Source organism: Malus domestica, chromosome 12 (genome assembly GCF_042453785.1).
Source record: "Malus domestica chromosome 12, GDT2T_hap1".
NCBI classification, from domain to species: Eukaryota; Viridiplantae; Streptophyta; class Magnoliopsida; order Rosales; family Rosaceae; genus Malus; species Malus domestica.
In genome coordinates, this window is record NC_091672.1 from 6,706,716 (window position 1) to 6,723,336 (window position 16,621).

The 16,621-nt window shown below is 37.5% G+C and overlaps 2 protein-coding genes and 1 long non-coding RNA gene across 23 annotated transcripts; 1 reads left to right on the forward strand and 2 right to left on the reverse strand.

Moving 5' to 3' along the window:
• Positions 1-404: 404 nt before the first annotated feature.
• On the forward strand, positions 405-5,429 carry LOC103423258 (protein EMSY-LIKE 1-like). Of its 21 annotated transcripts, none has more exons than XM_029090438.2 (11): positions 405-744; positions 1,743-1,865; positions 1,969-2,134; positions 2,230-2,339; positions 2,444-2,564; positions 2,753-2,974; positions 3,557-3,625; positions 4,056-4,247; positions 4,337-4,405; positions 4,498-4,561; positions 5,049-5,429. In XM_029090438.2, the coding sequence occupies exons 3-11, from the start codon at positions 2,036-2,038 to the stop codon at positions 5,093-5,095; spliced, it is 993 nt and encodes a 330-aa protein (XP_028946271.1). In that variant the 5' UTR covers positions 405-744; positions 1,743-1,865; positions 1,969-2,035; the 3' UTR covers positions 5,096-5,429. The 21 variants fall into 21 exon arrangements, with proteins under 21 accessions (XP_028946271.1, XP_070665431.1, XP_028946270.1 ...); XM_070809330.1 differs by having other exon boundaries at positions 5,052-5,429; XM_029090437.2 differs by having other exon boundaries at positions 405-649.
• On the reverse strand, positions 4,788-7,640 carry LOC103449708 (uncharacterized). The gene is made up of 5 exons (XR_011573787.1): positions 7,254-7,640; positions 6,004-6,067; positions 5,668-5,827; positions 5,355-5,571; positions 4,788-5,276 (listed from the first exon to the last, which is right to left on the reverse strand). It is a non-coding gene; the product is annotated as an uncharacterized lncRNA (long non-coding RNA).
• A 439-nt stretch (positions 7,641-8,079) lies between these two features.
• Positions 8,080-13,017, reverse strand: LOC103430277 (DEK domain-containing chromatin-associated protein 4-like). Its single transcript, XM_008368409.4, has 3 exons — positions 12,566-13,017; positions 11,812-12,466; positions 8,080-9,585 (listed from the first exon to the last, which is right to left on the reverse strand). The coding sequence occupies exons 1-3, from the start codon at positions 12,898-12,900 to the stop codon at positions 8,554-8,556; spliced, it is 2,022 nt and encodes a 673-aa protein (XP_008366631.2). The 5' UTR covers positions 12,901-13,017; the 3' UTR covers positions 8,080-8,553.
• Between the last annotated feature and the right edge of the window lie 3,604 nt (positions 13,018-16,621).

Consider the following 16,621-nt stretch of genomic DNA (forward strand, 5'->3'; position numbering starts at 1 on the left):
TGCATTTTTGCAAAATCAGTTTCAAAATTCTAGTAATTCTGCAACATCAGTTTCAAAGTTTCTATAATTCTGCAAGACCAGCTTCAAAATTTTAGTATTTTTTTCAAGATCAGTTTCAAAACTCATGCATCCAAATCATCAAAACTTGAAAATCAAATACTTTAAAAAAATAATAGAATAAAAAACCAAAAAAAAAAAAGTTTCCATGGTTCTTATAAAAGAACTCATGGGTGTACTGATCAATCTCCCACCCGAAGAGATCCACAAAAACTACTTTTGGGCCTGAAGGCGGTAATGGAAAATACAAAATTGAGTTCCGCCACGAAAAGTAAGGGTTGTCGGTAAAATACAAAACAAAGCCCACAAACGTTTTGCTATATATACGACCAACTCAAAACCGCAAAGACAACATTAACAACAACAAACTCTCCTCGACAAAGCACTAGTTTGAAATAAAAACTGTAAGCTCTCTTTCTTTCTTCTGCTTATATAACTCTCCCTACTCGCTTCCCTCCTCGACCCCCCCTCTCTCTCCTCTCGCTCTCTTGATTTCAAATTTTCAAGATCTACGACTTGGGGGTTTGGTTTCGAAGTCCCAGAAGGCTCCACGAAAGGCAAAGCTCGTGACTTTCGGACATTCTTCACAAACGTTAGCCCCTGCACTTTGCTTTCTTTCTTTTTTTCTAGGGTTCTTATATTCTTGCCCATTTTTGCACATGGACTATGATGTCTCCGAAAGCAGTGGTGAGAAAAGTTTGAACCTTTACCATTTTCTCGGATCTGGGTCGTGTTCCTAAGGGATTTTGGGTAGTGGGTTAGTGTTTAATTTGGTTAATTTGTATAATTGGGTTTCGTTCGATCCCTGCGGAGTGGGTTTTCTGCAAATTAGGGTTTTGGGGGTTCTTGGGTTTTGTTCGAATTAGGGGGATTGAGGTTATAATTGTGTGATTTTTTGGTGTTCGTCTCTGGGTTTTGTTATTGGGAATTTGGGTTTTGGCAATGCATGGAATTAGGGTATTTGACAGGTTTATTTTGCTCTCTATGCCTGAAATGCTAAGGGTTTGGATTTCTTACTTGTTGTGCTAATAGTGAATAAAGAGAGAAGAAAAAATTGCTCTGAAACATTTTCTGCTCTGTTTGTAAAGGGGTTGCAAATTACTTTGGCTTGCCAACTTAAAGTGACTCTCTAATTTCGCATTTTCGGCTCTTTTCATTTTTGCGGTAATATAATGATCATTACGGATACTGGATAGAGTGGAAGAAACTAAAGATTGGATAAGGCATGAATTTTGTTTCAATGAATTTTACGATTCACAGATTGATAAAATAAAAACCGTAATTTGTATGTGTGAATATTTACGGAAGATGCATGGATATCAACGATGCGAGTGTTATTTAAATTCCCATACTGCATATTATTATGTTTATGGATTACTTAAAACAATTGTTTGTTGCCTTTATCATATAAGTAAATGTACGAGAACTATGTACCAAACAAGTTCCCAGCAGTTCTGCTGTAATTTTGTATTAATAGCATTGGATGAGACCACTTGTTGCCAACTAAGGGTGAATTCTTGTGAACCTTGGACAATTTTGTTCTTCTCGAGTTTGTACTTCATAACAGATTCAACCCAAGTAGTCACTTGGCAAATTGTTAACTTTCTCAACAAAATGTGTAATCCTTAATTTGATAAATATACAGATTCTAAATTATCACTATTTTTCTTTTTCCTTATATTCAGGGTAAATATACTTCGCAATCAATAGCTTTGGAAGACCACTAAATGCATATGGTGCAAACTTTCATCTAAATGCTCTGTGCTGTTAATTGTGTCTAAACAGTAATAGTTATCCTTTCGTCTGAGGTAAAGTTATGGGTGACACAATTCTTGTACTATCAAGTATACCTTTATATGGAATAACTGCAGGCACTGATGATGATGACCTTCCTCCATCTCATCAAAACAGAATTCCTCAAGGGGGTCAAGTCTCAGGAAATAAAATATCTGCTGTAGATTCTATCTCATTTTCTAGGATGTATACAGACATGGAGGCACAAATTCATCACCTTGAGCAAGAAGCATACTGTGCGGTCCTACGGGCGTTTAAAGCGCAGTCAAATGCGATTACTTGGGTATTTATGGTTGCATGTCTGTGTGCTTGTTATCTTGAATCCTTGATATTATTTGTGAATCAGCCTTTAATATTTATCATGGGTGTGAATATCAGGAGAAGGAAGGTTTGATTACCGAACTTAGGAAAGAACTGAGAGTATCAGATGATGAACACAGAGAGCTTCTGACCAGGGTTAATTCTGAGGACATCATCGATAAGATAAGGTAAGTCTCTTGAAAGTTGAAAAATATGTAACAGAGTGACTCATAAATTGGCTGGGAATTTAGTATTATACTTTTTAATTGTCACATGGTGGTGAACGTATCAGAGTGTGGAGAGACAAAGGTGGTCATCAAGCTGCCAGGCTTACTACATCTCAGAATGCATATGAACTTTTACCTAGTCCTACTATTTCAGCATCCCGAAAGAAACAAAAAACATCACAATCGGTAACTTCTCTAGCATTCTGTCTCCCATTGCTGTCTTTAATTTAGCACTTCTTTGGCGGCCTTTGTGTTTAAAAGTAATTAAGGAGCTCATTTGAGCCATGAGGAAAGGCAATTATAAATTTAAAAAGTACTCAGTATGGTCGTGTGAAGAAAAACTGTTAGTTGACCTTTGTTTTGTTTGTTCTTAGCATGGTCAGCCATTCCCTGGTTTATCCTCAATGAAGTCCATGAAATACCCTTCAACAGGACCTGCTGGAAGTAGGCAATTCACCCGCAGTTCTTCTGGTCCCTTTGTCGAAGCAGCTGTTGCAGAAGCATCTGATTCATTAGTTGGAAGGAAAGTGTGGACAAGGTGGCCGGAAGACAACAGCTTCTATGAAGCCGTTATCACTTACTACAACCCGGCTGAGGTAGGTTTTGAAGTCTCTGTAAGGTGTTTCTGATTCAGTCCTGTAACAACATTAGTTGTTTTGAATATGTAAGTTTTCTGGTAATGTGCACATGTCAGAGTGAAAGAAGCATAGATGAAATTTTGCTGAGTTAATTGTTATTATTAGTGGTGACTTCCGGTTTGTTGTTTTATTATTTAATTTATCTTGGATAGGGTTGTGCTCTTACTAGATTTTATAGGATGGAAGCTAGAAATTCTCTTAGATTGCATAAGTGAACACTGTACCGTGTAATACCACTAGGGAGGCTTGTTTGTATATTGTAGGTTCAGTTGACTTTAATTAAAAATGAATAGCATAGACATTCTTTTTAATTAAAAGTTGATGACTTCTGGTCTGAATCTCCTCGTCAGTGTCAGTTCTTAAGATTGTTTTGCCTCTTCTAATAAATAACATCCAACATTCTTACAAGGTATTTTGAATAATTGAACCAAAGTGGTTGTCAATGGTACATGACGCTGGTATAAATTTAATGTTAAAGATGCATCCGTTTTGACATGTTTTGCCGCTTTTAGCTGACATTCAAATAACCCGTGTTTACAGGGTCGACATGCTTTGGTCTATGACATACATACACCAAATGAGACGTGGGAATGGGTTGATCTCAAAGAGGTAAGTCTATAAGTTCTATGTGGTGTGTGCATGTATTCCACTATGACATTAACGTGCTAATATTCCTGTAGCTATTTGTTGAACCAAATCATTAACCAAAAAGTAGGATCCACAAGGAAAAGCATAAGAGATACAGATTTAGAGCTTTTATTTCTTCTGCTAGCCTTATTAATAATAAGCAGATACCAGCATCTTAGCCCTTGATTACATAAAGAATCTATATAATTATAGCCCTCCAATATAATTAAAATCACTGGCTTTTATTGACCATTTATTCTTGACGTATATACATTTTTCACATTGCTGGTTTTAATCATATTCTTCCATCTTGTTTTTGGTAACCGACCAAGTTCTATCTCACAAAATCAAGACTTTTATGTTTTATTTTAAAAAGGGGATGAGGACTCCATTGACTGGTTACTGATTACAGATCTCTCCTGAGGATATCTGTTGGGAAGATCCTGGCCCATCAGGACGCCGGGCTAAGAAATCTACTAGCCAGACCACAAGAAGGCGAGGACCCACAAAGTCTCAATCAAAGAAAGAACTTCCATCACAAAATGGTATAGGGAAGGTGTCAGATGATTTGGAATTATTAAATACTGACACCCTGGTAAAGGAGGTATGTATGATGAACTTGAGCCTACCCTATCTGAAATTATGTTCGTTATTTTCACTTCTCGTTTCTGTTTTTTTTCAAAATTTTACTAGGTGGAGAGAGTTTTCAATGCAAGTGAGCCAGATCCCTTTGAGCTCGAAAAAGCAAGGAAAATGCTGAAAGTAAGATTAATATGCATCCGTCACCCTTTCTATCCCGTTCCTCCTAGTCTGAGTTAACATTCCAATTTGCCGCTTATATGTATCACATGCAGGATCACGAACAGGCCCTTGTTGACGCCATTCAAAGGCTGGCATATGCATCGGATGGTGAAAGTGGTAATAGATATATGTGTACATAATTATCGTTGATCACTCGGTTTTACATTTCTTTTTCTCCTGTTTTGAGCTCAAAATAAGTTAAATAGCCAATTGTTGTACCATCTAGAGTTTTCGTTATGTAAGTTAGTTTTATCAGCACGTTGGAATTCTTTCTCATTAGCAGTATTTGCAAATACCTGTGCCTTTGTTAGTCCATATTTATCTTTTAGTTATATTAATAGTGTGTACAAAATGACTGAGACCTTGTTATATTAATCAAGACTCGTAAATAAAATGGATCCCTCAAGATGGATGGATTACTCGATAATAATTATACGAGCATCACACCAGATCCAAATACTGTCCTGCCGGTTCCCACCCCACCTCCCCCCAATACATTTGTTTATGCATACTTGCAATAAGGGAAGATGAACAAACGTTATGACCATGATTTGTGATTAAGCTGTTTGAATTCTGCTTATTTCTTTCTATTTTTTCTTCAAAGCAGATGGAGAGCACACGTTTCTGCACAGTCGGTCAATGGATGGATAGCAACGGGAACAAGTAGCGTTGTTGAAAGCATCACGGTACAGACTTTGAGTCCACAATGGGATGATCTTTGGCTGGTCGGCTTTGAAGGCAGCAGGAACACATGCGGTGATGATGTCGACTACATAGGCTTTCTGTTTGATCGAATTTAGGGTTTTTCATGCGTAACTTTAGGCACATCCATCTGTAAAAACATCTCGATTTAGTGTTCCAGATACGGTTTGAGAAGAGACTCTTTGTTTCAGCAGTTAATAGTCTGAACCTGATAGATTGTTGCTCAAATGTAAAGTTGCTTATAGCAGATGACATCTAGAAATGTACAATTTTGTTGATTTCATCGTCTTATTTCATGTTATGAACTTGTCCTGATTCAGTCCCTCCTGTATGAAGCTGGAGATTTATAGCTTACAGTGTTGATCTCATGCCGCGTTTAAACCGCTTACATAAATCCTGCCAAGAAAGCAAACAAATTCCTTTTCCTGGAAAAATATCATAGTGCGGTTAAACTCAGATCATTGAGAGTAAACATTCCATCTGGTTTACCTTAAAATGGTGATGATTAAATTGATAAATACCTGAACACGAAGCGATTGTTGGACTGAATTGCAGTAATTCGAGCTGTATGAATTCGATCAGTGCACTTTACCACACCAGGCAGATGCCCGGGGCTTGCCCTCATGAAATTGGTGCATCCATCCTGTCCTGGGTGCCGGTAGAGCCGGAGATGAGAGCACCCTACACAAACGAATATCAAAGAATGAAGGATTTCAGTTCATCGTTTTGGAAAGGATGAGCTCTAATTACTGTCGAAATCCAGGCTGAGGTTTTTCATTCATCAACGAACATCAAAAGAAAATACAAAACGCAACATATTTAGTGATTACATCGACATTCAAATGTAGCAACTATACCCTTACAAAGCTTAACATAGTTCCATATACTCGGTAAATGGATCTTGATGCAAGAACGATGTTCCTGTGCCATGTTGACCACAACGATATTAGTTCATCCATATACAAACATGGCCCTTCTACTCACAAAAGCAAAGGAAAATTCAGATAACAGAGACAATAAGTCGACTAAACCAATTATAAAAGAAAAGATTGCCCTAATACCGTGGAAGAAATGCCGGTGAACCAAGTACGGTTTCATGAATAACTTACGTAAACAAAGTATTCTAAAGTGTAATGACAGTGAAATACATATGTCCAAAGAGAATCATACACCATCAGCAGACTGGATTCCAAAGGTATAAGTTGAAAGAGGCAGCTAGCAGAAAATTGAAATACCAAATCAGTTCTGCATTAAGCAGCTAAACTTGTCTCCGACGTGCAACCAGATTATAATAAAATGTTTTAGCTAACTATCAAGGGTCCTGTATAACAACAGAATGTCCAGTGCACACAATGTTTTTGAATCTTTTACTTCATACCAAAAGAATAAAACGATCAACACAACGATTGGTCTTCGTCTACATATTCCCAAAACTGATCTGTTGGACGAATAGACATGTTCTTACACTAATCACATGAAGTTTCTATGAATCAAATCGATAGCAGAATGCACTCTACAACAGAAACAATCCTCCTAGTGTAAATTCTTCTACCACGAAAACAATCCCAAATCGATAGCAGAATGCACTCTACAACAGAAACAATCTTCCTAGTGTAAATTCTTCTACCACGAAAACAATCCCAAATAACATAACTCAACCAAACGTTGCGGATTACTAGTGTCTCATTCCTTATTGTGTAAATGTCTTTGAAATAAATCAACATACATCAGCATACTACATATCCTATAAGGTAGCGCAAATGAGATCTTGTTCTTTCGGGACTCAGGGGCTTATAAGGATAAACCCATCACCAGAAAATGATTAAAATCTATAATCTACCTCATTAGCATCTTAATCTCAACCTTAACAAGATCATAAACATCTCTAAAATTCAAGCAGCTCCAGTTAAAAATCAAAACTTGATCAATAATTTCGACATCTAAAGCATCAAATGCAGTCATAAACTGAATAATTATGAGAATCTGTCACACCACAATTGCACTTGTAATTTGTAAACAAACCGATCATCCACCAAACTCAAAGACAAAGAAAAACAGGACCCCAAATGCAGAGAAATATTAACAGGAAAAAATAAATAAAACACACCTGCAGAAGAACAACGCAAACGAAATCCGATTCTGCAGATGAATTGGAAGGGACCCTTTGAGTCAGCAACTACACCGTGAAGCCTGAAGGCATTGCTGCGAATCTACCGGCGTATCTGATATCAAAGGCGACGGCTTTGAAGCCCCATTTGAGCAGAAAGTTGGCTATCTGGTTTTGGGATTATTTGGGTTGGTTGTTGAAGATCATGTGGATTTCCTCCTCCTCCTCCTCTGTCATGAAAAGAGTGTGATTGTAACTGGCAAATGATGGTAGAGAGAGAGAGAGCGAGAGAGAGAGAGAGAGAGGGAGAGAGAGAGAAAGAGGATGACTTTGTTTTGAAGGAAATGATATCCACAACAAGGATTTTTGTGTTGAATTTGCATCATTGCGTGTGACATTTTGAGAAGAATACCTGGAATAAAGGGGTACCCCTCGAGGAAAGGAAATTCAAGGGAAGGAGGTCCTCCATTAGACTCTGGCTTTTTTTTTTAATATATATATATATTTTTTTTTGTTAAGAAATAAAGGAAAACATGGGCCAATAGTACTCTGATCTAATGGTATTTCACTTCACTTGTTTCACTTAACTTGTAAGTAAGAGATCTTAGATTTGGTTCTCACCAAAGAAGAATTTGAACCACATTATTCCTAACTTATTGTCAGACTTAACTCACTCTCACACCACCTTAGTGTAGATAATATCAATTGTTCAAAAAAATAATAATAATTCATTAATATGCGACGGATAAACCAATGATTATGATAAAAGAAAATGAAATATTCAAATCGTAACAATTGTACGATAAAATGATGGCATGTCATCATGTAAAAAAGAATAAATGACTTATTACACGTAAGAATGAATAAATAACTCACATGAACATGTTTGAAGTAATTTTGCATTACACTTGCATCATTGAAATTTGAAACTGCTTGTCATAAAAAAGAGAACGGTTCTCAAACCTAAAACGTCACATTTAGACCTTTCAGTAGAACATTTAGACCTTTCAGTAGAGTTATCTACGTAAGCTCCTACCACAAGTGCAAAGGAGCTGCGCAAGTCATTGCCATCGTTGTTGTACCTCTCCAAAAGGCCATCCTCCACTTCTTCGCCCGCAAATTCTTCCTTAGAGTGCTGATAACAATTCTCATAATTTATGCATTCGATTATCAACATGTCATTGAGAAATATCAATTTCGATCTATATCGTTTGCTGTTTAACTGATTTGTTTGCCAGGATGATGCTTCAAAAAGGATCTAAAAATTTGACCAGTTTATATGGTTGATGGCAGGTGCATTTCAGCTTCCTCGGCCTCTAGCTCGTTTAGCTGGACCAGCTGTTGTTGGTGCCACTGCTGCCGCCCTCTTTGAGGGCCGTCCCACACTCCTTTTCGATGGGCTTTCTTGCTCTTTTGCCGCTTGTCTCCCACCAGAACTTCTGCGCGAACCTTGATCTTTCTGCGTGTTTCCTTTGCCATTTCCATTTTTCCTCTGCTCTGCTCTTCTCCCTTTGCTGTTATTCTCAGGGTTCTTTGATGTCTCTAGCAATGATCCGGTTTTGGACGAGGAGCTCTTCATTCTACTCAAGAAATTTGTGGCACTTTGCTTTTTCCCACTTGCGTTATTGTTTCTCTTCTTTTCCATCTCTGCTTTGGTTTCTGAATTCTCATTGCTAGATACCACTCTGCTCTTCTTTTCCGTCTCAGATTTGGACTCTGAATTCTCATTGGCATCTGAACTTCTGTCATTGTTAGAATAACTACGGGTCCTGACATTTTTGCTCGTGTTGTTTCTTGTACTGCTCCCAAGTCTTTCTTTTCTTCTCTTCTTAGTGACACGGAGTTTCTCAATTTCATCCAAGGACACTTCCTTTTGTTTCCAATTTACAGCTGGTTTGACATCACGAGTGGCCTGCTCTTTTCTTGTGTCTGGTCCCGAAGAAGATGTGGATCCTCTTGCAGCAATGGAGCTGCGCTTGCGACAAGCATTCAATGGAAGTGAGAGTTTTGATTTTGCTAGCAACGAATCTGAAGTTTCAGGATCGGGATTCAGAGGTGGAGCTGGTTGTGTCAGAATTTCTTCTTCGGGAGGTGCATCTTGTTTAGGAGCCAGACGAGCCATTTCCTTTGACAAAAGGGACCGAAGCTCACACGCAGCCTTGTATTCTGGAGACATTTTCCCAAAGAAGACTATGGCATTGTTGCAAATAATCAACAGATCTCGAAAGAATAACATTCTGCTGCAATGCGAGTACCAACCTCCTTCAAGTCTGGTTTGCACCATTTCGAAATCTACATGTTGCCGGATCATTTTTGTATAAATTGGGTTATCCTGCAACATTTGAGAAGCATAAGCGATATTGTTATTTCATATGCCCAAGTAACCAAAGAATTACAGATACGATGATTCTGTTATGCAGAGAAATATAAGGTCGTCGCAACACAAGAATTTGAATCTCGGACTAAAAAATGTAGGCCAGGGCCCTAGCACCCAAGTTTGAATCTCTTCCCCGTCAATTAGACTAGTTTAAAATATCTTGTAACTTATCTCATCGGTTCAGACAAGTCCGCTTCACCCTTTTCCAACTGCCCCTTTATTACAAGAGATTGGTTTATTTTAAACTAAAACTGCACGAAGTGGAATGTGAATCCAGCCTCTCCATAAATGGGGGTAAGGTTAGCCGACATTCACCTCTCCCAGACCATGCGTAAAGCGGGAGCCTTGTGCACTGGGTACGACCTTTTTTTGTCTATAGTTGAAGATCAAATCGAGAGTAGACATAATTTTTTTTTTTTTTTTATTGGAAGTAGTATTCTACTGTAAACTAAACTACTGGAACATGAGAGAGTGTGAACCCTTGAAGCAATGACTTTAAAAAAGAGATTCCAACCAGAAATCAGTTACACATAATTGGAATTTGAACAACAACTAGACAAATTTGGGTAGGACATAAAGACCCATCCACCCCATTCTTCACATGTACACCCAAAAAAGCAGTAGGTGGATCCCTCATTTTTTTTTCTTTCAAAAATAGAGAGACAATTGGTGGCCATAGTTATCCCCTCTAGACTTGGGAAGGCTATGAAAAATCTTACCAACCCCATGGCCAAGTCAAGCCGACTCACCAATTTGACCAATTTAGAGCATTAAACCCAAAACTTCCCACATTTTTTGTTTATTGGAAAGCTGCAATCCACGCCTTTATCATTGGGCCACTTACTGTGGGTACTAATGGATCCTTCTTAGTCTTCCTAATATGCACCATCACCTAGAATATAACTGCACAAAATCAAGGTTCTAAAATACGCTAGGCACTAGTCGGACGGCAGGCTGGAGCCTAGAGCCTAGGCAGACTAAGCGAATTTAAGTAAACCTATTATATTATATGTAAATAAGTATCTGCTTATACTTAAAATATATATAATTTCATCATAAACTGCAAAATAGAATGACATATGTATTATGAAGTATTGGAACATATGAAAACATAGGGAACAAGGATATAAAGTGTGTTCATTTAAGTATGCAACAAGTCTTTTACAATTTATTAAAAAAATGAAATACATAACGAAATTTATCTATTCTCTGTCTAAATGAGTTGCAACCTAGACAGATGCCTAAGCGGATATGGGCAGGCTAGGCAGGCGCCTCAGTAGGATTAGGTGTCATTTCTTAATTTTTAAACACCTAAATATCAATCGGGACGGTGACCAACCATCTAACGTTTAAACGGGTCTAGACAACGTTAGATGAGAATTTTTAGAACAGAACACAAAATATGGAAAAGAACAATATACCGTGACAGCCATTAAACCCGTGTTGACATGTCGCCATCTCCTTGGATAGCGACGTTGACCCAAATACGTTGTCGTTCGATGATTTAATATTCAAAACTATAATTTATTTGAATGAATGGCATTATACCACTTAAATCATATTTTATTTTTTCAACATTGCAATGCTGCATCAAATTACAGTTCATTGCAAAGTCGGATTTCTAATAAATTTTCTATCAATTTATTGTTAAATGATGACGTGAAGTAGAAAAAAATAAAAAACAACAAATTACATCTTATCACCTCAATTTCAAGAGACATAATAAATTCATACTTTATTTTTTTAATATTTAATGTTATATATCAACTTATGAAATTGTTGTAGTGTCAAATCTCATTTCTTTGTCTGTCAATAGTTAATAGATAAATTGATAAACAAAAAGTCATTGCAACAAATTTGTAAGTTAATATATAACAATGTCATATTCAAGAAATGAGTTGTGAATTTGTTATGTAATTAAAAATTAAGGTTGTAAAATGTGTTTGTCTTTTTTTATATTTTTTAAAATTTAAAAGGAAGAATGAGCTATGCGCCTACCACGTTATCATTAAATAGTTAAATCAATAAAAAAATAATTAAAAATCTGACCTTGGAATGAAACGAAAACTGATGTATGAGGATATAATGTTAAGATAATAAAGTACGAATTTGTTATGTAATCTAAAATTAAGGTGATAAAATATTTTTTATTTTTTATTTTTAGAGGAAAAATAAGCAAACCTGGGAATGGAGCCGGCGCCCGAATAAGGAGGCAAACTTATGAGAGCGAAGGATCTCGAGGAAATCCACCAACGGCTGAGATTCAACTGGGACCCTCTTCGTGGCGGGAGATTCATCCTCCTGCTCCGGTTCACTTGGCTCTCCCGGTCCGACCGGTTCCGGATCATTCCCTGCTTTTCTCGACAATCTCACCGAGCTCTTCACTTCACTGCTACTTTGACGACTCTCCTTCGTCCCTTCTGCGACTCCCTTTGACTCGGCCATCGATTCCCTTTGACCCGCCGGTTCTTTCGCCACCGAATCGGAACTTCCGTTGCACGAATCCTCCACCGCCGGATTACTCGACTTCTCGGCCGACCCGATCTCCTCACCGGCTGGTTCAACCGATTTATTCGGCTCCGAACCATTACCCGTACCGGCATATCCGGTGCCGGGTTCCTCGGGTTTCCGATCTGTCGTGTTCGACTCGTCAAACGACTGGCCGTCGTGCACCAAGAAATCGCTGGAGATTTCTTTTTTCTCCGGCGAGACATCATCCGGTTTAATCTCTTCGTCTCCGGTTTTCTCTAGATCCGATTTTTCTACCGGTTTTTGGGTCTCCCTCAGACTATGTTCGCGCACTTCTTTCAACCTGTCCACCTTCGATTGCAAACACCTAGACGATTCATTTTAATCACAAAAAATTAAAATAATTAATTTTGATCCGATAATTAAAAAAAATCAAAACACCGTCGCGTCGGGTTGAGATTTTTACACGATGGAGCGGTCGTAACGTTGCAGTTCGCGTCGAAGTTCGTCGAGCCGCCGCTGCCGCAACTGGTGGAGCCAGGGGATGGGGGATTTATCGTCGTTGCTGGCGGCGGACACGTTATCGGAGTGGTTAAAGTGGCGGCGGAGGTCGTGGAACTTGCGCTTGCAGGCGTGCGGGGTGAGGAGGTGGAGGTTGGAACTGCGCTTGCGGAGTTCGGTGGCGACGGAGTCCCAGCTCTGGGTGCCGAAGCGGTGGACGGCGCAGGCGAGGAGGAGCTCCTCCCACGTCCCCCATGTCGGTGTTTGTTTCTCGGGAAAATTAGGGGACTTGTTATCCATAAGGAAAATAATTTAGTTAGTCAGTCCATTGTTTCTAATAAGTTTCGGCTCTTCTGGTTTGTCCTCTGCATATTCCATTGAGAATGTGTGTGATTTTAATTCCTTTGTTTTATTTGTTTGTATTGTGATACAGATAGGGATGGGTCGAAAAAATTGAAAACCGAAAAAACTCGGACCGAAAATTGAACCTTAACTGAAAAAACCAAATCAAAAAAAAAAATCAAACGAAAAGTAAAAAATCAAATCGAACCAAATAAATATATATTGATTTTATATAAAATTTTAATTATTATATATAATGGGTATTTATTTTCAAACTAATTCCAAACCCAAACTTCAAACCCTTCAAATCCAAATAGAATGTTAGGCCTACTATTAGAAAGTTAGAAACCCTAGATACTAATTATTCCTTCTTTTCTTCTCCTCAGCCGTGTTCTTTCTCCCCATTTTTTTCCTATCATGTCACCACCTTCCTCTCTCCCATTTCTCTCTTGCTTTTTTCTTATTTTGTTCTCTCATCTCCCTCTCACACATCTCTTTCCCTTTCTTTTTTTTCTCCCCTGCTTTTTTTCTCCCCTGCTGCATCTCTCTTTATTCCATTGTCCAACTCACACCTCTGCCGAAGTCAGCCATGGCTTCCGCCATCGTTGACAACAAGGTGGTTCTCGCTCGCCATTGTTGACATGCACCAAATCTAGCCACCTTTCACTGCAACTATTCTTATGGACTTGTTCTCCTCGGTCACTGAGTTTTGATCTAGAAGATTCGACTTAATGTGGTGCAAATTGTATATAATTCTAGTCGGTTTTATTCTTTGATATGGTTTAATTTTGATAGATATAAGTGACTTGGGTTTGCAATTTTATTGATCTGGAATTTGGTCTTTTTTATTTTAAAAATTATGTTAGATTTGAATGGATTTGAAATGTTATAATTTTAGCTACATATTTGCTTTTCTTCTAGTTTCTTCACCTTTCATTGTATTCGGCATTATTTGTATTATTTAAAAAAAAAAAAAAACCGAACCGAACTAAAACCGAATCGAAAAAAACTATAAAAAAAAATGAATCGAACCGAACCGAAATTTCAGTTCGGTTTCGATTTTGGTAAAAAACCAAACCGTTTTGAGCCGAACCCAGCCCCAAATACAGGCACTTATCTCGAGCATGTTATACGCTTCGCACCGTACTGGCTTTGCTTTTGTCGACCAAAACTACTATTTTGTTTCCTAGTTTTGTAGCATTTAAGTAAATTTACCTTTTTTCATCTTGACAAATATTATATTAATTTTAAAATAATACTTATGTTTGTCAATTAGTATTACAGTCTAATTGTATTTTTCTTCTTTTTGTAAGCGAGAGGTTTTCAGTTCAATTCTCGCCAAAAGCGAATTTGAACCTCATTATTATGACTAACTCATTGTGTGGCTCCACTCCTCTATCTCTTATGTAAATATATCGTTTGTTTAAAATAGTACTTACTTTTCAAGACACATGTTATATATTTTGCAAATAACGTAAAATTCTATAATCTAAGTTTTAAAATTTTATGTGATTTTTTTTTTAAATTGTTCATGCATTAAAATGTATGGACAAATCAACAGCATAAATTATTAAATACATTTTTTTTAAATCTCTACCTAACACCGCATTGGCGTTAGGCGGCCGGTCACCACTCCGATCCAATACAATTTTGTATTTTTTACGTATAAATAGATATTTATTTATATGTGATATAAAATTAAAAAACCACATAGGCCTCCTTCTAGGCCACGCCTAGGCTAGGCTTGTGTTCGCCATCAGACTAGCACCTAACGCCTTTTAAAACTTTACTTAATAACATATTCATGATGAACCATCTATTGATTTACATATAAATGGCTAAACGATCTCAAATTGGAATGATTTTTTCAATTTTCTTGTTTAGTGAACAATTTTCAAACGAAATAAAAAAAATTGTACTGTTAAAATTATTAAGTTTAGACAATAAATATATGTTATTCTTAAAAAGTAAAATAAGTGCAAAACTACAAATAAATTATATGGTTTTCAGATAAATAAAAAAAGGATGGTGATTTTCGTAATTGTTGCACTCCTATTGGATTAGGAATGTGATTGTGTAAATCCTAGTGTATCTAGGAGTATCTTTGTATATTTCCCTTAGTAGTTTAATTCCTATTAGAGGTGTAACCTAATAGGGTAAGGATTTAACATTCCCTACTACTATAAATAAAGGCACAATGGAGTGATACAACACACACTTCATAATTACATCTCTCTCTGTTGTCGCCGGTCCCTCTCCCTATCTGTTCTAAATACAGTTTAGTCAAATAGGCCTACAACACGTTATTAGCATGCTCTTACTAGAAACTAAGGAACTGAAGGATCGTGGAGGAGGCTTTCTTCTACAACGTCAAAGGCTTTCAATTATTTTATGCCAATCAGATTCTTTTAAAATAAATTAAGATATTTGAAATGACCTTGAAGCATGAAAACATTCCCCATGATGCATGAACCCCCTATATTTATATTTTCCTTCCAATTATATATATTGTATATGCGCTCATATATTTTGTCAATATATATACTTGTTCATGCAATACGCAATTATGCTATGTGGAATTTGTCTAACCATGCCGAAATTCTCGCCTTACATGAAGCAACTCAGGAATGCTTTGGGTTGAGAGCAGTAATGGGCCATATTCGAAGCTCATGCGATCTCTACCTCGTCGTAGATGTCCCTACGTCAATCTTTGAAGACAATGCAGCATGCATCAAACAACTCAAGAAGGGTTACATCAAAGGAGACAACACCAAGCATATTGCGCTGAAGTTCTTCTTTTCACATCAACAACAAGAGCATCAAAAGATTGAAGTCATACAAATTCGTTCACAAGACAATATGGACGACCTCTTCACCAAATCACTACCAGAAGCAACGTTTCAGAAGCACGTTTCAGAAGCTTGTTCAAGGAATTGGTATACGTAAACTTTCTGAGTTATAACATTGTTATTTCTCTTTGGAATTGTGTCAAACTCAGGGAGAGTATCTTGAAGAATACTTGCTTGATCTTAATGTACTCTTTTTCCCTACGATTAGGAGCATTTTTCCCACTGGGTTTTTGCTACTTAACTAGGTTTTAATAAGGCACCCACCTTGGGTTGATCATATCCCTAATGACGTCCCATATACGTTTCTTTTGACTTTGCACTTCTCAAGCATTTTTCCTTATACTATGGATTTTGTCCCTACTCGGGTTTTTGCCATAGCCTTAGGGTTTTTTAGTGAGACTTACTACTTTATGCAATTTCCTACCTTATTGAGAATAAGCGTTGTTCCTTAGAATCAGTGTCGACGAGTCAACTTCCTCAACTTCTGCATGATGCTGGATCTACCTTGATTATCTACACATTCAAGGGGGAGTGTTGTGAACTTTCATAGTTTAAGTGTGATTGTGTAAATTTTATCTAGTTATTATTTCCTATATGGGCTTGTATTCCTTGGGGATGAAGGATTCTTCTCTCATTTTTACTACTATAAATAAAGGCACTACGTAGGGGGGATAACATATCCTCAATGCACAATTCCACTACGATTCTACAAACACATCTCTCATCTCTCTCTCTCTCTCTCTCTCTCTCTCTCTCTCTCTCTCTCTCTCTCTCTCTCTCTCTCTCTTCTCTACCCTTACCGCCGGCTCCCTTATCTTTGTCAGATAAAA